The sequence below is a fragment of the Indicator indicator genome, chromosome 9 (assembly GCF_027791375.1).
Source record: "Indicator indicator isolate 239-I01 chromosome 9, UM_Iind_1.1, whole genome shotgun sequence".
NCBI classification, from domain to species: domain Eukaryota; kingdom Metazoa; phylum Chordata; class Aves; order Piciformes; family Indicatoridae; genus Indicator; species Indicator indicator.
The window spans coordinates 7234130-7256234 of NC_072018.1; the positions used below are offsets into that span (position 1 = coordinate 7234130).

General features: G+C 43.6%; 2 protein-coding genes across 5 annotated transcripts in view; both read right to left on the reverse strand.

Moving 5' to 3' along the window:
* Window positions 1–640: 640 nt before the first annotated feature.
* LAMP5 (lysosomal associated membrane protein family member 5) lies at window positions 641–9394 on the reverse strand. Its single transcript, XM_054383740.1, has 6 exons — window positions 9355–9394; window positions 8950–9122; window positions 8565–8696; window positions 8371–8476; window positions 6712–6900; window positions 641–819 (listed from the first exon to the last, which is right to left on the reverse strand). Exons 1-6 carry the CDS (start codon window positions 9392–9394, stop codon window positions 641–643), a joined length of 819 nt encoding a protein of 272 aa, XP_054239715.1.
* A 5794-nt stretch (window positions 9395–15188) lies between these two features.
* Window positions 15189–22105, reverse strand: part of PLCB4 (phospholipase C beta 4) — a 92938-nt gene continuing 86021 nt past the window's right edge. For 2 of the 4 annotated variants that reach the window (XM_054383826.1, XM_054383823.1), the window contains 4 exons: window positions 20733–20790; window positions 20228–20314; window positions 18097–18133; window positions 15189–15362 (listed from right to left, as the gene is read on the reverse strand). In XM_054383826.1, the coding sequence (XP_054239801.1) occupies window positions 15274–15362; window positions 18097–18133; window positions 20228–20314; window positions 20733–20790 (271 nt within the window). In that variant the 3' untranslated portion in view covers window positions 15189–15273. The remainder of the gene's footprint in view (window positions 15363–18096; window positions 18134–20227; window positions 20315–20732; window positions 20791–22105) is intronic. The other 2 variants (XM_054383825.1, XM_054383824.1) reach the window with 1 other exon arrangement.

Sequence of the window (22105 nt, forward strand, 5' to 3'; positions counted from 1 at the left end):
TTAAGAAGCAAAACCAAATTTTCTTCATCAGCTCCTTAGATGGCTGCAGTCTGCTCCACTGGAGTTACTCCAGTTTATACCAGCCCCACCTCCCAAACCACACCTGCAGTGCCTTCATCCTTTCCTTAGCATGAGTGCAAACATCAGGAATGTGGTTTGATTCTCTTCATTAGGGACCTTACATGCAATGGCTCTATCCCCCAGCCCTGCTACCTGAGTGGGACATAACGGAGAGAGCTGAACACTGCCAAGAGCAGCACATGCGGAAGAGTCACTTGAGGGGAAGAAAAAAACCAAACAAAAAAACCCCAAACAAACAAACAAAATTTTGCCCCAGTGTTAAACTTTGACATGTGAAGCATTTCCATTTCCAGCTGATCAGCCTAACTGCTTAAGAAGGTATTCATACCACCTATTGCCACAGGCACTCCTCAAATCAGATGCTCTGAGCCTTCTTACAGAGCCAGCTCTGTCTCTGTACTGACTATATTAAAGCCTAACCTTGTGTGTCTCTATGAAATACCCAAAGTTAGGTGTTGTGAATACCATCTCCTGCCCCACTCCAAACCTTTCCTCACCTTTAGAAAAAAGTGCTTTTGCTTTTTCTACCTGAAATGTTTGGGCTGCTTGATCCTGTCCCCTATCCCATGTGTTTGTACTGAGATCTGTCCCGAGGAATTTGCACTTGGTTGGCTGTCAGCTTGTGGTGGATATGGTAAATGCAGAGGGTTATCACGATAACCAGCCCCAGTATCAGGCCCAAAATCAGAGGCAAGGTTTCTTCTAACTGCTCCCTCTGGTCCACTGGGCACTTGTGTTCTGCAGGGAAAGAAAAAAACAAAACAAAACAAACACCAACCAACCCCACCACAAAGACCAAAGAAACCATCAAAACCCAAGAAAACCATTTAAAAAAACAAACAAACAAAAAAAAAAAAAAGGAAAGAGAGAAATGAATGAGCCACTTCAGATCTGAACTGCTGCAATAGTAATCTGACCTCCCTGGAGTTGCGGCTCCGTGCTGGGGGTCCCTGTGCAGCAAGAAGAGCCGCAGCAGCAAGGACATCCAGCAACTGTCATTGCAGTCCCAGGGAGAAAATCATCTGCTTTAAAGAAGGTAAAATCACAGTCACAATGCAGTGTTTGGAGGGAGTGTTCATATTTGTCGAACCAGCCAACTTGACAGGGAAAGAATCCTTCATGCCCTAAGTTCCTTTTCAGGCCTTTGCCACATCTGTACAGCAATGACCTTGCTGGGAACAGGACAGCAAAAGAAAAGTTTCCTGACTGTGGCTAAAGATCTGCTTTATTTAGTATAGAGTCTACAAATATCCCATCGTAAGCCCTCAAGTCTTCCTCAAGTTATCCTGCATCAGCCTTAACCGCTCATTGTGAAAAGATTTCCCCCCCCACCCTCTATCTGCAAGTTGACTGAGGTCAAGCATGCCTTGAGAGATGACAGAGATCTTACACGATCTCCTGCATCTCTGTGAGAGAACTTCATCTCTTCATGAGAACTTACCAGCAGTGGCAGAGCACATGCATGTTTGTGGTCAACACGCATGCTGGTACCCCACATTTTTTTCTCAACTATGGCAAAGGGTAAGAAGGAACACAAGTGTTTTTCTCTCTGACCTGTGAGTCCCAATCACAGTGCAATAAACACTAGAATATAGTAGTAATATAGTAGTAGTAGTAATAATATAGTAGTAATAATAAACCCAGCTACAACAGGAAAACACTTCTCTGTTTAGCTTGCAAAGGCCACCAAGATCACGGAACACTTTAACACTGGTAATCCCAGTTCAGCTCCCTTATACTTCCAGAGTCTACTGCAGGCTTGAATGACAGGTTCATGATTGACTTTTTTTTCTCCCCTTGGGAGTGTTGCTTATCCGTGCTGATAGAAAGGGAGACCCAATGTTGCCCGGATGGGGCTGCCAGACCAAAAAGAATTAAAATGTCAATTCTGAGGAAAAAAAAATATCTTGTGGGGTACAGGAGGGACAGTGCTTTTGTCTCTGGATCATCTTCTTCATAGTACTAGAATTGTGATGAAAACAATGAAAACAGCAATTACTTTAAAAAAAAAACAACAAGGAGGAGAAAAATAAAAATGGCTGCATGTTAGATGAGCAGATACAAAGGACACCAGTAATTCCTCCCGTCACCAAAGACAATCCAGACGGGTTCCCCAGACATCTAATTGCAAGATGCAGTGATAACCATGAATGGCAAATGCCCCACAAATCTAGAGGCACGTGGCAAAGAGCAGGAAAAACCCAGACACCCCAGGCCCAGACAAGAGGTGACAGCAGGGATGTCAGTGGTGTGAGCACCTCTGGGAGCTGCAGCACCTCCCAGCACTGGGCTTACAGTGATGCCATCAGGAAACATTGTGAGCTGTGAATGAAGTGAAACAAGCCAAAGTGAAACGTAATTGAACAAAGAAAATGTCCTTTTTGGTTCCAGTTGCTCACTGTTTCACCAGAGGAGTGATTAATCACCAGGACTGTGTTACAAGCAATTCAGCAATTGCTGCAATGCAGAGGTTTTGTTTGTTCATAGTAAGGAGAAGATGGAAAAATCCCACTGATTATTATTTAGTTCCTACAACTGGGTTTCCAGAGCTTTATAAAATGCTTCCCCATTTAGGATGCTAAGGCCTGATCAGGCTCATAATACCAAGGCAAAGAGACAGGTTGGCTCTCCCAAATGAGACTGCAGGAGAGGCCATGCACAAGGCAGTGCCCTGGGGCTAGGAGTGCTGAGCCCCTGAATCCACATGCTAATACTAAGCAGCACCCATCCTACAGGAAGGTTCAGTATTAGAGCAGCTCCTGTGCACTCACTCAGCTGCTGGGGTGTGCTGGGGTGTGCTGATGCACCAGTTGCACCTGCTTGCAATGTCTGTATTCCCAGCTTTTGCCAAAGGAAGCTACAGAGCATGGAATGTGCCAGAGGACACACCAAAACTCTGGTGTCCACAAAAAGACATGGTTGTATTTAACTATGAGTCACAACTCAAAAAGGTGTTAGTTCTTGCAAGCAGCCAGGAAAATCATTCTTTATCCTGACACTTTTTGAAGAGGATTAAAAGACCAAAAAAAAAAAAAAAAAAAAAAAAAAAGCCCACATAAAAAAAATAAAAGCAAATGAAAGGCAGCAGGCTCCACAAGCAGCACATCCAGAAACCAGCACAGAGGCACAACTGCTAAGCAAAAACACATTTCCAGCTACTGGCTAGGAGGATGAGTTTTGCATTTTAAGATTAATATAATGATAAAATATATAATTTCAAGACAACAACAAAAGTACTTTCACATTTATAACAACGTACTGAAACATTTACGTGGCATTTTTCACCTCAACATTTGAAAGCATTGTGCAGGCACTGAGGTCCACCACACTGTGGAGAGGTAGGTAACAAGTATCATTCCTATATGTCAGCAAAGGAAAAAATCAAAGGGGGAGCAAGGAGTGGAGAAGGGTTTGCATGATGTCCACAGCAGACCCAAATTCAGATGCTTAACCCCATTAAGCACAGCATGGGCAAACATGCTGGTTGATGCACACCAAATGTAACACTGCCACATTGAGAACTGCTGTGTGTTTTAAATCAATGCCTTCCGCAGGAAAAAAAGCCCTTCCCATCAAATTTTCCTGCGTATTTTGCTTTGGGCCACAGGGATCTCAAGACTTCCTAAATGCCTGACTTTTACCCTCAGTCCACGAAAGCAAAAAGGTTTCTGGCAAATTTTAACTATGTGCAAAGTTCAGGCAGTGTTGGGCATTTTGCTGCATTCCCCAACCCAGTGGGGTCACCCCTTTGCTGGAGGGATGCCACACTGCAGGCTGTGGGAGGATACAAAGGAGGCATTTAGGTATGTTCCTCATTGTTCTTTTGTGCTGCACTTCCCTCAACACCTCGCAGCACCTAGGCTCACATACCGCCACGGTTTCTATGGTGAGTGCTCATCCAATTTCAGCACTAGGCTATGAAACCACCCAACAGGCCCATTTTGTTTCAGCGTCCTTCTGCAGAACAAATAGCAGCATGGCAAAGAAATGGCAGCTGTTTCCCACAGTCATGACTGTAAGCCTGAGGATCGGTGCAGGGGCTCCTTTGAGGGATGGAAAAACAGCCCAGCTGTGGCTGCTAAGATGGAATGAAGTTTTGAGCTATTGATACAAGGGTTTATAAGCGATTAGCTCAAAGAAAAAAAAAAGGGTGCTTTTTTCAAATGTGGCCATGCAACTAACGAAGAGAAGCTACTTTGTGCCAAGAACCCTTGAGAAAGCGTGGCCCTCGTGGGGGTGGGGGGGTCAGAGGGAGATGAGCCCTCCTAGCATCCTGGTCCTTTGCATTATTTTTATTGAAATCAACAGAACTGACTAATTCTATGGATTTTTTTCACAACTGAAAGTTTTCCTCACACCCCATTGATCCAGCCCTCTTTTTGCTAATCTTTCAAGCTGAAAAATGTACATACATTTCTCCTGTTAAAACCAGTAACGCTTCCCAAGCTCTGCTGCTTTTGCACTGAAAATTGTACTTACTTATGTATTTGTGAGGTTTGGAAGCAATGTCTTAAAAACAAACAAACAAACCCCAAAACCAAACCAAACCAAACCAAACCAAACAAACCCCCAAACAAACAAACAAAATCCCCACAAACGAAAAACCAAACAAAAAAGCCCAACAACTCCCCCAAAAAACCAAACCCCAAAATGTTCTAGCACAAATTTAAGCACTGGAAAAAAACCCAAAAGCAATGCAATCACTCCCTACAAGATTTCAAACGTATCCCAGACAGGACAGTGTCAGGACTAACGGCTAAATCTTTTCCCTCATTTCTTTGTGGTGAAAGGGTCCTGACCTTCCCACGGCCCAGCAGTTCTGCTGGCTCTAGCAGGTCTCTTACTCTAGTCTAAAATATTTTAAAATGTTCTGTAGCTTGTTCATAATTAATAGGAATTTTACCTAATGGGAAATTAATGAACCAAAAAGGAGAAGGCTAATTACTGTAATTTAAGATTGGCAGCCATTCTCAGACCTCACAAAGGATCATGTTTTACCATGCATGTGTCGATGACATGCTGGTCTGCAGGACTGACGGGGAATGCTGCTGAGTGAAGCAGCAAAGCCCCTGGTGAACCTTCACTTAAAAACTGACCTCTAAGGCATTTCTGGCCATCCTTTCCAGGTGCTCTTTGCTATACAACTTCAGTAGAATTCAACAAAAAGAAGCGTAATTGAATAATGAGAGCAGCAACAAAAAAACCCAGAAAGGTTGACAAAGTAAAACTGTGATTTCCTCAGGATGCAGAATTTCTCATGTGTATATAAAGACTGATAAACCAACTGATGTCTCCTCACTTCACGGAGGAAAAACAAACAAACAAAAAACCCAACAAACTACAACAACAAAGGTGAGAAAAACAATTTAAAAATTTACTGGTATAAATGTCATCACAACAAAGCCAGGCAGTTCCTTTTAGCTATGAACCCTGAGTTTAGTTTTCTTAACTGTGAGCTCTGAGACTTGACAAGGTTGGTATCACAGAGATACAGAAGCTAAAACTGTGTCCAGACTTGCACATTTTAAACACCCTTTACTTGAAGGTCTGCCCGGTCAAACCCTGAGTGCAGGAGGCCTGAATCCATAAGAGGAGAAAGAAGAAGATTGCCAACAAGAAGTGATAGCAAAGTATTACATTCTACATTCTCCTCTCTGTAACCTATGCAAAATGTGGAACTACTTCCATAGGGAAAGAAAAAAGACTTAGTTGTGTTCACACATGAAACCTACTTGGTACTACTGGTGGCCTTGCTATGAGTAATTCAGCCAGGCAGAGCTCTGCTAGAGCCAGTGTACATAATAGCACGTATTTACTACGTTAGCTAGAGGAATGTGAGTCACAAGCATGAGTGCTCAGCTCTCTAGTCAGGGCTGGTTTTTATTGTGTTCTAAAATATTTCCCACACGCAAAATAATAAAGCCCCAGGGTTTTAATGTTAGGCTTGAAAATAACACCACCATTTTCTAGCTCATTATTCAAAGATTTGCCTATTACAAATTTTATTTGCATCTTGTTACAATAACAGAGTTAACTAATTTGTTAAGACTGTAAAAAGGGAACTAGTCTCAAAGCCATAACTGGGGGAGGAGGGGCACTGCAGGTTCCTCAGGATAAACGCAGGCAAAATCTGCAGGCATTCTGCCCCCCAGCAGTACTGCTGCTGATTTCAGTACAAGCCTTTGATATGAACAGTGCATGCGGACTCACGTTTTCTTTTAACGACAATTAACATTAATTCCTCCTACTGCACCCCCAAACTTTCCTCAGTGAGCAGGGGTCCTAACAAGCCCATGAAACTGTACTGAAGCACCTTCCATGCTGCAGAGGAGCCTTGAAGGGCTCCCCAGGGACCAGGTAGTTCTGGGGCTTGCTGGCAAGCCAACTAGGTGAGTCTTTACCAAAGCCAACATACATGCAACAATAGTCCGTGTTTGGACTGAATTTGAAGGGCTTTGGGGAGACCACAGAGGCAGGCTATGGGTTGGAGGGACTGCACTGACAACCTGCTGGAGGGAAGAGAAGGTGCTTGGATAAGTGTGGCACAAATTCCTACTATACATTGCAACATTCCCAAAGGCAGCATCAGCATCTCAGGGATGCAGGACATGCCTTTGCCCTGCGCCTTACCTTCACTGAAAACAAAATCCGCAGTGATGTCGAAGGGTTGGATGCGGACTTCTGACAGCAAGAGCTGCACGGACTTCTGGTGGTCAGTGGAGATGAGGGAGATGGTTTGCTGAGCCTGGCACTCATAGGATTTCCCAGCTGGGGTGAGCAGGGCAGACAGCCCATGTGAGATGGCAGTGTGCTTCCCAGCTGGCCAAGGGGCAGAAACAGCAGAGGTCAGGTCCTGTCACAGGGGCCTGCTGTAACTTTATGAACAAAGCCAATGATCGAACACAAGGGTACGCAGGCTGATTGTAATGTGACGGCCACATGCTCCACTACTCTCAAAGCAGCATTTTCTTTTGGGCTGGGAACTGTGCTTTCAGCAGAACATCCCCATGTACAGCCAGGACAGGTCCTGCACTGGGGTTGCCTGCCCACACGCAGGAATAGATGGCTCCAGTGCACGTTCCTGCCAGCACAAAGGGCAGAGATGGCTCAGACACTGCCAGCTACACTGATGTCACAGGACTGGAAGTCCATAAAGATGGAGGAATGGCTTCTATTGAGGCGCGTGCAGTTTTCAGCTATTAACTCTGCTAATACTCCCTGCATTCAGGAAACTGTAATTCCTGCAGCTTTACTTTGGCTCTGAGCTGAGGTGGAAAGGAGCAATGCAATTTGAGGACCTCACGACAAAGCAAAACAGGCCCTAACACCTCTCATAAGAATACAACATGATCATTTCATCAAAGTACAGATTCCAAAAAAATATTTTCCCATGAAACTTGTTTTATATATGAAGGCCAAATGCAGCTCAGCAAGGTGGAATGAGAGATGCCTTCCACCTCCCACTCTGCAGCCCTTTGTTCCCCTTCCAGCAGCACAGAAGGGCAATCGTTGTTTTTCATCTGCAGAGGGAGATGAGGCATGGCCATCACTGCATTTCAGGGATACAAACTGTATAAACACCAGTGGGAAAAACATCTCCATGTCCAGTGTGTCTTACACCACAAACTCTCAGTGCACCATTCACTGGAATTTGAAATTCTTGAGGCAGAAAGACTTGCAAAACCCAATATTTAAATTTTCAATCCAAAATAAGTAATTTCTGAGCAGAAATTAAATAAAAACAAAATGAAAGCAAGAAAAAAGGAGCTCAAGTGAGAAAAAGGAGGTTGTTTGGTGTGGAGGCATGTGGGGATATTGATGTGCATCTTGTCATAATCTTGGAAAATCATTTTTTCCCACCAATTGAACCATCATCAAAACAGAGCAGATAACTAATCTTAAAAAACATCTCCTGCAAGAAAGGAGGCAATTTTTTCCATACCAGGGGGACCCCTGCCCACCCCCTCAGGCCCCCAGGCAGTGCAGCAAACAAGCAGAGCTTGGGCTCTCCTTCCCACAGCACCGTGTTTCAAAACAAGAATTAAAAAATACAAAAAAACAAAAAAACCCCAAAAAACAGCAACAAAAAAACCCCAACACCCACCCAAAAAACGTCTGTTTAAACCCGGCACCTGGATCTGGTTTTGTTGAGCAGGTTGGGGTTTTCTTTTTTCCTGCTAAACTGCGTTTAGGTGAGTAGCGCGTGGGGTGTACATGTCCCTTGCCCCAGCTCGAGGCTCATCAGATCAGACGGACCCTCTTTAAACCCCCGGGGCCCTCGGCACTTACGGCTGACAGCATCCTTGAAGTAGGTGCGCTCAGACGTGTCGTAGGTGAACTGGATTCGGCTGAGCCTCCAGAAAGCCTCCGGACCCCGGGACGTGTTGCGCCCCTCCTACTGAAACAGGGCCGATCAGGACCCCGGCAAAACTGCCGTGCACCCCCCGTCCCAGCTGATGGCCCTGCAGGGGGGAGTCCCGTACCTTCAGGAAGGAGAGTTTGAGGGTGTAGGCTTGCTCCAGCCAGGAGATTTCCAACTCCGACTCGTTCGTGCCGCACTTGCCCTTCATCTCGGCGCCCCGCGCCAACGGGATATTGGCTTGTTCCGTCAACAGCTGCAAATGGGCAGAGAGGCTCAAGGGGGCGGCTCGGAGGGCCTCCGGACGCCAACAGCACTCCCCAACCCCCAGCCCCAGCCGAACATCCTCGGAGGCGATGAAGGACTTTCCCAAAGTACCGGCGGATTTCCCCCTCCTCCCGGCACTGCTAGTCCTGCCGTGACAAGGTGCAGTGGTTCCGCGGCTGCAGCTCTTGCAAGCCCGAGCCCCGCAGCGCCCCCACGCCCCCCATCCCCGGGGCCCCACTTACATCCACGTAGTTGCTTGCCCACACGTCGTAGGGGACGACGAACTTGGCGGCGAACTCCGCCATGAGACACGTCGTCCGGTTTTCTCGCACCACAAAAATGTCCTTTTCGGGGTTAGGGGAGAGTCCGGAGAGATTTTCAACTTCTTGCTCGGCAGCCAGGCGAGCCACGGCGTCTGCGGGCAGAGAGGCGCTGAGTGCCCGCAGCTCCCAGCGCATTAACACCCCTCCCGCCCCCGGAGCAAAGCTCCACTGTCGCGACGGGGCATCCCTGTCGCGATGGAGTGGGCGGTGGAGACAGGGCAGCCAGTGGCGGTGAAGCAGGAACCACATGGGGGGTGTCTCAGCATCAGTGGCTGCCTCATCGCGACAGGGGTCCGTGTCGCGACTCGCCGCCGCGATACTCACGCAAAAGGAAGAGCAGCTCCGGAAGGCGTCCTCCGGCCATCCTGCTGGTTGGTCCCGGCGTGTCTGCAGCTGCTGCTCCTTCGAAAGGGTCCGCGCCGGAGAAAAAAAAGAAAGAAAAAAAAAAACCCACACACAAAATTACCCCTCCCCCCCCCCCAAAAAAAACAACAAAAAACAACGCGCCCCCCCCCCCAAAAAAAACCCAAAACAAACAAACCCCGAACAAATAAAACCAACCAACCAAACAAAAAACCACCCCAAAGCAGTAGGTAAAACCCCCAAACCTGAACCACCTTCCGTCTACAGAGCTGCTGCAAGAGCACTGTGCTGCGGAGTGCCGGGGAGGAGTGACTGGCAAGAGTGTGTGGGTGTGTGGGGAGGAGGGGAGCTGCCGGCAGAACTGATGGAGGCACCCACGCCGAGGGACGGCGCGTACGCAGAGGCAGGGCCGGGAGCAGGGATTCCCCCCACCCCCCAGCTCCTCCGGCGTTAGGTAGGGGGGCCCGCCGACTCCGGCGGAGGGGCTCTCGGCTTTTCCCAAGGCATCCCGGTGCACAGAGCGGGACGCCCTGACATGCTACCGAGGCGGGGCTGAACTGCCCCGAGCACCCCCAGGCAAGGGCTGTGAGCGGGGCGGCACTTCGGGTGAGCTCCACACAGACCGGGTACATGGCCAGGTCCCCGCCCCCCCCATATAGGGGGCTACTCCCGCCGGAGAAGCAGAGGAACCGCTAAACCGGGACAGCAGAGGGGGTGCGGGAGGGGTTATCTAGTCCAGCGCTGGCTCCTCACGGAGCGTCAGTAATTTCGGTGAAGGCGCACAGCTGCTCCCTGAGTTAATTTAGAAAGAAACGTGCGGCTATTTTTGTGTGGCGAGGTCAGAAGCAAACTCGGCACCGTTTTGTCAACGACCATCAACACACCTGAGCTCTTCAGATGGTTGTGACATACCGTAATATAAAACATACCATCGCGCAGCAAGGAGAGTGGTCCTACAGCTCCGAGAAGGTGCATTAACACAACCCTGGATGTGCCTGTGCGGAGCAGTCCCGGGACCGGCGGAGGGACCTCGGGCAAGAGCATGCTGACATGCCGGTTTACCGGAGTTCCGAGTCATTACCAGTGGCAGACAGGATCGAGCCGAGCACACCTCGGTCTCCGCCGAAGCCGACCCAGCCGCTCGTGGAGCAGCGCCGGCCCCACCGACACCCCCGCGCAGCCCCGCCTCGCCCCCCCGTGGCTTCGCTTTTTCCTTTCGTCAGGCGATATGGCGTTAAAATATTTTTTCCACCTCTTATTAGGAGTTTCTACTGCCTGGTAGTGAGCTGCCACCTTCGCCCCGTTACCAAGAACATACCCGAATATCTACCATTTGCAAAGCCACCATCCCGGGAGCAGCGGGGAGCAGGAACCCTCCCCCACGGATCTATACTTTTTCTGTTAAAAGCCAAAGGGATAATCAGGAGCTTGTGGCGGTAGGCGGATTCAGTCAGTAACAATTCACATTTCTAGCTCAGGAAAAGGAGCCTGGAGGGAAACGGTCCTAGGCCTTGCGAAGCGAAGTGCAAGGTGAGTTTTGGTTATGGGCAGATGCTTCTGGGCACACCTGCAGAGATGGGTTTTCCTGCTGGGCAACAGTCCTTTAAAATAAAAGCAGGTGGTGAAAGAACATACTGATTTTTGTAACTATCCTACTGAAATTCCTCATCTGCTTGCTGTACATATTAAATATACTCTGAACATTTCCTTTATCCTGTTTCATGATAGTCATTCCTGTTCCCTGAAATACAGACAGCCCTGTGTCAGTTGTGATGCAGAATTAACCTGCAGATAATAGTTTCAGGGAACCATATAAAGTGGTTAAAAAAACCCCAAACCTTCTACATGAGGCTCTGTGACTGCTACAGACTGTATTTCTGTGGCAATTTTAATGCCTGGCTTCCCTGGGTCTTTTACTGATGACCTCAGTATTTAACTACCCTCTATTTCCTCTTCTAGTCCTCTATTCAATCTCCAGTTTTGTTGAGGTTTCCAGGTAGCTTCTAAGGCTCCAGAAAAATATATGATCCTGAGCAGTCACCCCTGCATCCAGCCTATGTAGGGAGATTCCACAGGGAGCAGCTGGGAAAGAGCAGCTGTATTAAGAGACAAGGGTAAGCCTGACCCACAGCCTCTGAGCCCCACAGCACAGAACCGTGTTCTCCTGGCATCCACCAGCTGCAGAGCACAATAAAAAAAAAAGCTTCAGTGAATATCCCCACTTCCAGCCTACAGAGCTGTGTTGATCCTGCTTTCAGTAGCAGAAAAAGGGAAAGGCCTAAGATTTCCTAACACCAAGAAAACCCCCAAAAGTGAGGAAAGCAGAAAAGCCCTTACCTGAGGCAGCCAGTACAGCATTAGCTGACCTGAAATACTGTGACCAGGGCCAATTTATGGTCACAAATCAGATTACCTGGAGCCAGCCCTGGAATATGCCCTTTTATTCCCCAGCTGCAGAGACTGTTTGTGGATCTCTGAAGGCTGAATCGAATCCTCCCTATTAGCCCCCAACTACCAGACAGCAGTAACTCTTATCAGCCTCCTCACAGGGAGCACAGAGTGTAGTGACAGCTGGGCTGCAGTGCTGGAACTGCTGCTGGTGGTGCATCCATGCTAACTCTGGCATGCATCTGCCACTGGCAGTCAGTTTCACAGGGAGCCCATGGGCAACTAAAAGTCTGTGAAGAAATCAGCTCCTGAGGGGGATTTTTGGTCTCCGACAGTGCGGTTTGCAGTTGAGTGGGGCAGGAGTTAAACAAACCCCCGCCTGGAAACACTCAAATTAATGACCTCCAAATTACTAAGAGTGAAAGAGCTGCCTGTGAGATGCAGGTGGCAATGACCCTCCCCATCACAGCTGCACTGAATTTATCTGAAGAGATTCAGGGAAAATCTGCTACTTCCCTCAATGAAATTTCACTGAAGTGGAATCCATCACCCCAACAGGGAATGACATATTAAACTGTTTTAACTCAGTATCAGTGTTCAAATTGATTAGCCTATTTCATCTCAATGGAAATTCTCACCTCATTACATTAGCAACCAAACTTCAAATAACTTTGGAATCAAATACTACTTAAAACAGTAGTTCAAAATACTTAGCTGACAAAATTAATCACCTAATTTCAAATTACTGTCTAAGTTTTTATGCTATATCACCAGTGGATGAAATACCTAACAGTTCTGGGAGCTAAGTCTGTAAGCAGAGGCTGCTCAGCTCTTTGGTTTCACAGAAGCACATTTTCTTGATAAATGTCTCGCTCCTGGCTGAGAGCAGCAAGCGCAGACTTGGAAGAAGGCTGTAGACCATATTTTCTAGCATTCCAAACCCAAATCCTGATGCATAGGACACTTAACTGGGAATTAAGACAGGCAGGTTTGATCTTCTTCAGAGAAGAACATGAGATGAACCCCAGTCCTCTATTTCCAGTTATTTCTTTCTACAGCCAGGCTGTAAGTGAGCCTAAGAAAACTAGTAATATTCAATGCTTCACTAGCTGGTGCCCTCCATACCTGGCCTGCCATTTGCTTCTCCTTACTGGCTAGAAACCACTGCAGTAGGCAACAGTGTAAATTACAGCTCATAGCACTGCACTGTCTCCAGCAGCCCTGTTTCAAAAGACATTTTTAATTAAAAAAAAGAATAAAAATCAGTGCTTTGTTTCAGATGCCGTATCCCATACAGCACGCTCTGAAAACACTGCTGCTCCCAGCGCCCTCCAGCACCCAAGCTGAGCTTAGAGATTAGGAAGTGCTGCTCCCAGTACCCAACTTGTCTTTAAAGTATTATGGACTGCGAGGAGCAGGAGGTGCCTCCATGTGTGAAGTGGCATCAGAACGGGAATTCTGAATTGGCATCAGAAGTTTAAATGCTGTCTTAAACACCTAAAGACTTCACTGACCTCTAGCTTGCTTGCATTCTCAAGGTAGTGCTGCTACGCTGTACTCAGGTTGCTGCATCTCAGGGTAGTGTTGCTACACTGTACGCAGTTCCGTAATGCTGGGAGGACCAATGCTGCCCGAGTCTTCTATCACTTAAAAGAAATAAGACTCTGACTAAATAAGCTGTGATAGAAATATATTTACACTATGCACATTTTTACAGGAAATACAACTTACTAAAAATTTATAGGTACTAACACCACCACCTTATAAATTCACTATAGTCAAAATTATAGATTTGGAATTTTTAAGGTTTTTATTATAGAAGTTGAAAGTTTCATCTCAGGACTGACAATAACATAATTACCTATTTTCATTTATTTTGTTTATAGGAATATGTAGAATTTGTTTGTACAAGCATATACAACAGAGTAATCGGTGCTTAGTACATTGAAATCAGGAATCTGATTTGTTCTAAACTACCAGTTTTCCATGCAGTCATCTTTGAATTGGCAGCATGGACAAATTCCAAGCGGAATGCTTACATGCACTGTTTTGCAATACAACTACAGCAAGCTCTGGAATCATGCAAATTAACACATTAGCAAATTGATTTTATATCTAATGGACATAAAAAGATTATTCCTGATATGAAATTCTGAAAACCTGCATAAATACTTGTGTAAAATTAAATTAGTTACGTACTTTTACTACAAGTATCAAGAATGCCCACATACTTAATATACACACATATATATATAGACCTTGTTATGCTAAAAGTCTTTGTAATTAATCAAACAATATTCTGTGCCACACATTTATTCAGTATTTACCAGCTAGTAGAATGACTGTGGTCATACAGAAGGCATTAAAGTCTTGGTAGCATTTGTATCACATGCAAACGTACTCTTAGCATTTCTGTTTACTAGTTTTATCACGTGGCAACATGTATGTGATTTTCTACAATGTTGTGATTCTGAAGTGTATAAATACTTTTTACATTTTCACAGTTGCAAAGTCTTTGCCAAAAGCCATTTAAACAATCGTTAAGTTACAATGAACTGTAGTATCTGGAGTCTGCAGCAACAGGATCAAAATGCAGTTTCTATACAAGCAATGTAGGATGTAAACATTTCTTAAAGTGCCTAATATGTAATTCCTTAGAGCACTGATACTTTTGGCACAAATAGAGTGTATTTCCATCATGCTAACCATTGCAGTAGCCTACAGGATATCAGCTTCTTTCAGACATAATAGGGTTGATATGGCACTTATGAATGACATCATTGGACTGCAGAAATACCCTGTCAAGTTACCGTTTACAGCTGATGAGTGTGGCTGATGACTTTGTACATATTGTACTTTTGAGTATATGCAGTTAACTTTCAGCTGCCTACTGCTTGAAAAATACCTTGAAATTTAATTTCAAATTATTACTATACTGATTATTACAGTGACTTAGCAGAAGATCCAGTTCAGTGGGCTTGATGACATCAGATGCGGAGGGTTTTTTTGTCAGGGTCTGGCAGCATGGGGTTTCTACACAATGTATCACACATGAGAACACAAACAGTAAATAACACAACTTGACTACAGTTTTGTGACCAATGGAGATGTTTGAAGTATCTATTGTGTTTCAAGGCTCTGATTGTGTAATTGTGGTGCAGGCAAGCTGCCTGGTGAGATACAAAAAGGAATACAGGACTGGGTTTAAGAAAATGTCTTCATCTTCTGATGAGTGTTTTCTCAAAATAAATTCTTACGGAAATCCAACAAAGGAAATTCAGTGCCCAGTGTTAAATAAGAAATAATTAAAACCTTAAGAGACTTGGTGCTCTATAGCTACAGTTTATATATTAAAACCAAAAAAAACCAAACCCCTGCCCTAGTCCCCCTCACTCCCAAAAACAGCCCACAATAAAAAAGTGCCCACTTTTCAACCTCAGCAATGTTATTTTGAATGTTTCTCTCATTTTAAGGATGCTGTGTTCTCCAACCTCAATTTGCTTGTTGAGGCTTTAGACCACTGTTGCTGGCCTGCGATCCATCTCTGCTTCCAGCTTCACCATCTGCTGCATCTCCTTTGCCTGCAATCCAAAATAACCGCATGAAGCACTGCATTAGACCTTTTGTTCAAAGCAAAGCACATGTTTTATATGATAGTCTGAGGGAAATACAGGCAAAACACACTGAAGATATATGTAACAACATTATGTTTTCTCCCCCCCGTGTCATACTGTTTTCATAATTAGATGCAGTTCTTATATCTACAGATTTTTGGGAAATATTTTTTATCATATTCCAAGACTCATGGGTTGAAGGATATGGTACAATGGAGAAGCTCCAATTTTGGGGAATAAAACCAGGGACATGCCAATTAAACTGTTTGTCCTGATAGGAAATGTCTGTGGGAAAGTATGCTGTGAGGTGTTTAGGGAGTTCCATGTATGATCTGGGCTCATTTATTTCATAAAGACAATGACAAAAATCCATCAGTGTAACATCTGCCTTGCACTAGGTGAGATTTTTTTTTAATAATTAGTTCATATCGTAAAAAAAAAAAAGAAGTCTCCATCTGGCCTGGATATCCTTATGATTCCAAATATGGTGTTTCCACCTCAGGACCAGACTACTGCTATGTGCTCCATGGGATGACACGGATGACACACACTGAATCCACCTGAAATTATACCCAAGTGCATTGTGCAGAATACAGCAATAAAAGTATGCCAAATCTAGCTATAAACTCAGCATGCTTTGGGCTTTGCCAACAGAGTTAAAGCGCTGTATATAAATGGGAATTGGCCTGGGAATCCCCTGCTTAGAGAGAGCTTTTTAAATTTCCTGCCTCTCTCTCCCTTTCTCTGTCTCTCACAGATGCACGCACACACACGCATTTAACAAAGCTGCACTTCGGTTTTGAGCTTTGCAGTTTAAAGGAACTGGGAGTCAGCATCCCTACATTTTTTTTTCTGGGGGCTCTCGATCTGGGAAGTTTTTTAAATCTGTAACTCACAGGACTCACAGTAAGCTGACCCAGAGAGCAAGCTATCCCCATCTATCTTTACAATTGAGCTTCTGAGGATTAGGACACGCTTTGGGAGAGGCAAACCAAGCTAGTATTTTCTTTAACTGCTCTGCATCCATCACGCAGGGAAAAATGGTTACAGGCTTTGATTTACATGAAGTATATTTCCCCAAAAGATGTAAATCTTTATTTGAAAGGAAATTTTGCTATGCAAGCTCCTACTTATGGAGTCACCTATCCTAGATGTGCAAACATACTTGCGTATATGAAAATAGGCAGATACAGAACTGAAGAGATGCACAGTTGCTCATTTTGCAAGGTAAATGTGCATTTATGCAGATATGATATACAAGCCTTCTTGAACAACCTACCTCTGCACTTTCATAATCATCATCTTGGGGGAAAAAAGTAATTATGATAATAGCAAAGCAACTGCCATAAATATGATTAAAAATTAATCAACATTCTCCATTTAAATGAGTTAAAAGCTTGAAAGTAATGAAGAAATAATTTTAACATGAAAATATGGAAACATAATAAATGAATCAATGTGTACAACCTCTTTGTTGGCTGGATTTTGCCTGTGTGTGAAATGAAATTCCAGATAAAACAAAACCCTGTCATTCTTTCTTAGTGACTCACCCATTTCCCATAAGTTTAAGGCTTATGACTGAACTACTGGCACAGAGTGTCCTATAAATGCTCTGCATTCCAATGTATGGCATATAAAATTATTTGAGAGAGAACCGGGCTTCAAAGAACATGTTAGCATAGGAACAAGATGCCTCTCTGCTAGTCTGAGGCTGGTTCAGACGGTGCCTTCTGATGTGAATACACAAACACCACATTTGAAGATAAGGCTTCTGGAAGGCAGTGTGGAAGCTACAGTGCATTCATTAAATAAATGGCAGCTAATGGACTCTGCTTTCAAGATGCTTGCTTTCTAGTGAGACTTAAGACAAAGAACCACATACAGTAAAAGAATAAATTTTTAAAAATTATCCTAAATAATGTTTTGGGTTATGTCTTTTTCCCCTTATTCTGTAACTATAAATAAATGTTAAAGTGGGTGCTGTCAGATTCAGTGGTGCAAAAAGTTATATATCTATTCAAGAAAGTAATTTAGATCATGTAATACTGCACAACTGGATGTTCAAGCCTAATATAACTATTTTCCTTGCTAAGAGAGGGGTTAATAGAGATTTCTTACAAGTAACAATTATCTAGGTAGCCACAGCAGTACAGCCATATGGTAAGTATAATTGCCATACCTTGTCATGTGTTGAAGTGAATTTAAAGCGCTGGAAGCCTCTCTTCTTTAGGCACTGAAAAGCTATTTCTAGTCAGCTATTCTAGAGTTTGCTATTCTCAGCATGGAATAGCTGATTTTATTATCATACTTATATATGCGGACACCCTTTGTGTGACTATCAGTATTAGCAGTTAATCATATATATGTTAGCACTAAAACAGTCTTCCTAAGCCCAAAAGACACTTCTTGCAAACACGGTTTAGATCTCTTATTTTGCAGACAGCAGCTAACGTATGATACAAGTTAATCTCCAAATATTTCCTCTGCGCATCACTGTTCATCTGCATCTGAATTTGAGATGCTGAAGCACAAAATACTGTTAATATTGTGTCAGGCTCAAATACCTGTGTGCAAACAAGATTAACATTGTGTTCGCTGTATCCCAATGGTTGCATTTACAAGGAGGGCTCCAATGGTAATGATTTAATTTAGAAGGAAAGCACACTGAAATAATAGTTTGCTTATTATACATCCATCCTACCTTGTGATTGAGACACTGCATGACAGGATTTCAAAAGCTGTTTGTACAAAAATAATAATGTCAAAATTGAGTAATACAGCAAGAAGCAAATTAAATGAATGAAAACTGAAGTGAGATTGAAAAATTAATGCAAGAAAAACATACATAAACAAAATCAAATTTAAATTCATAACAGTTTGTATTGAAGGCTGTTTCAACCTATAATTCTACTTTTCTACGCTGTTTATTTGCATGGAAAAATAGCCTTTTTTTTTAACAGGAAAAAAAATGTTTTGAAATTCTCATTAAACAAATACCACTTTGATCCACCAAATATCATCTTGATCCAACTAGCTTTCATGTATCAGTGGTGTATAACGGTGAAACCAGACCCAGCTGGGGGTTTGCACTAGTGCTCTTTTGAGGCTAAAAGGAAGTGGTCACAACAGCAGGTATGGAATATATGCTTCGACGGATCAAACTAGAGTGAGTTAAAAAGCTGTTAAGGACTACCCCTGTGGTGTAGGCCACCACATACCTCCACAAAACTGAGAACCAGTACATGAATGATCTTACTCCATTTGATCACTGACAATTTAAATTGACTTCATCTCAGTATTGAAATGGAATATAGCAAGTTCTTGTAGGCTGTTAACATCCCATAGCAGGGGAGCTGTAACCCCAGGTGAGAGAAGTATCTAATTGCTAAAAGGTGACTCCTTTAGTGATTCACGCTTATTTCCCAGCAATCTCCCTCCCTTATACATAACATGTTTATCACATTGTGGTTAAAAGCACAACTGTAATTATTCCCTCTTGTCCTTAGGTTTTAAGAAGTGGATCCAAAGCCTTCTGAATACATTAGAAAGAGACCAAGAATAACACCTATTTCTGGATCAAGCTTATAATTTTTTGTCAAGTAGCACAGCTGACCTGGAGTTCTCAGTCATGTTTTCTATAGTGGCACTACAGATCCCCTGTAGCCCGGTTGCCTCTCCTGCCTTTTGATTGTAGGCAGATATTGCTCAGGAGCAGATCTGACTGATCTGTTCATGCTGGAAGTTAGAGATGGCATCTATAGAAACCCTGGGAGGGAAGAGACTAGGAATTTTGCTTATTGTTCAGAAGGAAGGTGGAGCCATGGTCACTGGGACTTGGTGGTAGGAATTGCCAATTATCTTATGTGCTGTCAACCCCTACACCTTAATCAGGCTGCAGCTTTTGGGGCTGTAGGACCCTCTCCTGATAGAGGGAAGACTTGATTTACATGTACTTTACCCTCCCGCTCCAGAAGATGGCTTTTTTCATCTTAAGGTATCTGCCAGAGAGTTCAAGTTTTGGACATTTAATAAACAAAGAAGTGTATAACCCTTGAAAACAGTGAGTATTGAATGCAGCCGCTCTCTCTCCTCTCACCAAACTGCTGGGTATATTCCCCTTACAGTTTACATGTGTAAGTGCAGTACTGCAAGTCCATGCAACTATTACAGCTCTGCGGGCTCAACCTTTCAGCAAGGGAACTGCTCAGACACTTAATGTTGCTTCTACCAGAAAGAAGATTAGAATTTTCCTTTCCTTGCCAAGTAGTTTTTTTTCAATTAGAAACACTTAGCTTATAAACTAGCAAAAAACAATACAGCATTTTAATTAGGAAAGAGTGTACTAGTACAGATAAAACTCCCCGTGCTACTATACATCTCTAGAATTCAGTCCAAATTAACTGTCTCAGAGTTCAGAGATGCTCTGTGCATGTTTTCTACTTCTCCAATCAGCACTAGAAATTTAAGTTACAAAATGAAGGAAACAGTTTTGCTTGAGGTACCTTTTAGGACTAATCAAAATTATGCTGGCCCTTTTATGACTGTCATATCTAGCTAATGAGTATCAATGTGGAAAAAACAGCTGAAAGGACAGACTCTGGCTGAGCAGTCTAGCTTTCACATGCTGATCTGAAACAAATCAGCAGATCTGCTTCTAAATAATTAAGTCACCTCACCTCTTCACCTGAACTCCCCAGGTTGGTGAGTGATCACACATAAGGTCATTTTCCCAAGTTTAGTAATGACTTACATGCAGAGTCATTCTATTCAGCCTGATTCTGGTTACTGTTTTCACTAGTCTGCTTTTCTTTTAGGCCTTTAAGTCAATATACCTGCTCATTCTGCTTCTCCAAGACTTCTAAATGCTCGAGTTGAACTTTTTTCAGCTGATCCATTTCCTTTGACTGTTTCATTGCCAGCTGTAAGCAAGAGCAAATAATGGGGGGAAATGTAGTACATTGTTAACAAGCAAAGTGAAAACTTTAAAAATGTGCGTATCTAGACTGTCTTGCCCGCAAAACATCACAGGAGGACTATTATATCATCCATGCTTAAGAAAACCATTACTATGAATCATATTACATATTACACATGTAATATACACATACTATACATGTGTAATATGTACATGAAAGTAGCAAATACACAATGAGGAGTAATTTTGTTAATTTAAAATAGCTTCCTCTTATATAGATATTACATCTTTTACACAACAAATATGTGGAACAAAACAAGGACCAACGGCTGTTTGTTTACTAGAGCTGGATTCTCAACACAGAGAAATAAAAACAAATATCCAGAAATAATGCCCAGTGACTTAGTCAACATTATAGTTACCCTTTTTCTCTCTTCCAGGAACTTTTTTGTGTTGCTGCTGTTCAGTTCTCTGACCCGCCTAAAAAAAATGTAAATATTGTCCATGATGGCTCATTGGCAAAACAAACTCAAAAGCAACAACAGAGAGAATCATGAACTCCTCAGGTGTATTTTGGTTTTTGATTATCTGTACTATGTGGGACTACTGGCAAATTGTATACCCCTCTGGCTCTGTACCTTTACATTTAAAGGTTTCCAAGTACATCGACAGCATGATTGAAAACTTGGGGGAAAAAAAAAAAAAGAAAAAAAAAGGGGGAAAAAAAAGACCAAGACTGTTATGAATGAAGATTTTTTCCCTTTACTCAAGAGTGATGGACAGAACTTGAAAAACCCTTACTGCACCCTCCTCTCAATTTATTTTGGTGTATAAAAAGTGCAACTTCTCCCAATAGTGGTAATGGAAAATAATCTCATGATCATAAGTAAAGCTACAGCTTACTAATGCTGTAAAATTCTTAAAGCTGTTATTTAAACAAAAAGTATACAATTCATATTTACATGAAACACCTAATTGGGAAGTGTCTCTTCCTAAGATTTTTTTTTTCATGAAATACACCAGAAATAGTTCAAAGAGCTGAACTGGACTAGTTGCAAAGCCTGAAAACCAGAACTGCATTCAGCCTGCTTTTGAATCTGGGAACAGACATATCTCAATCGTTAGTGGAGGTCTTGCATTAGCTAAGCATAGTTACCAAGGGCTTGGACAACATTTTCCTGATGAGCTGGGGCTGCGTAACACTCAAGGGACTTAGTTTAGTGGGAACAAGTTCAAGCCTTGTGACCAAAATAGCCTAGTGTCAAGGAGGGAATGTAAAAGAGGAAAGAATGTGCCAGATGGCAAGCCCAAAGTGAAGGGGAAACCCTGAAGGCTTATGAGACATCACCACATATGGTCTGCTTTTATCTATTTATTTGGAAACACTTAGGATAAATAGAAGCAGCTTAAAATAGCTATAATGTGGATCAATCTTCCAGCTGGTACTGGCAACTCTCTGGTCTCTCAAGTCAATTAAGGCTGTCATCTCCAAACGTGCTGTGAATAATCCACTTCTGCAAGTGCAGCAGTGCCCTTGGTTTGCTGTGCCTGGATGCTGACCAAGTCTCCAGTGGCAGCAAGTAAGGAGGGAGGGAGCTCCAGTTCAGGAGTGGAGAAGCAACACATGGGCTGTTGTGGAGTACATCTCCTGCTTCTTTGCTCCTATCCTCCATTACCCTCTCCTCTGATTACCATCACTTCTAGCACTCCATCTGTCTGTTGCACCTCTCCCATCTATCATCAATAGAGGAGGGAGAATGCCTTTCACTGGCACCACCTCCTCTGTTTTTAGTGA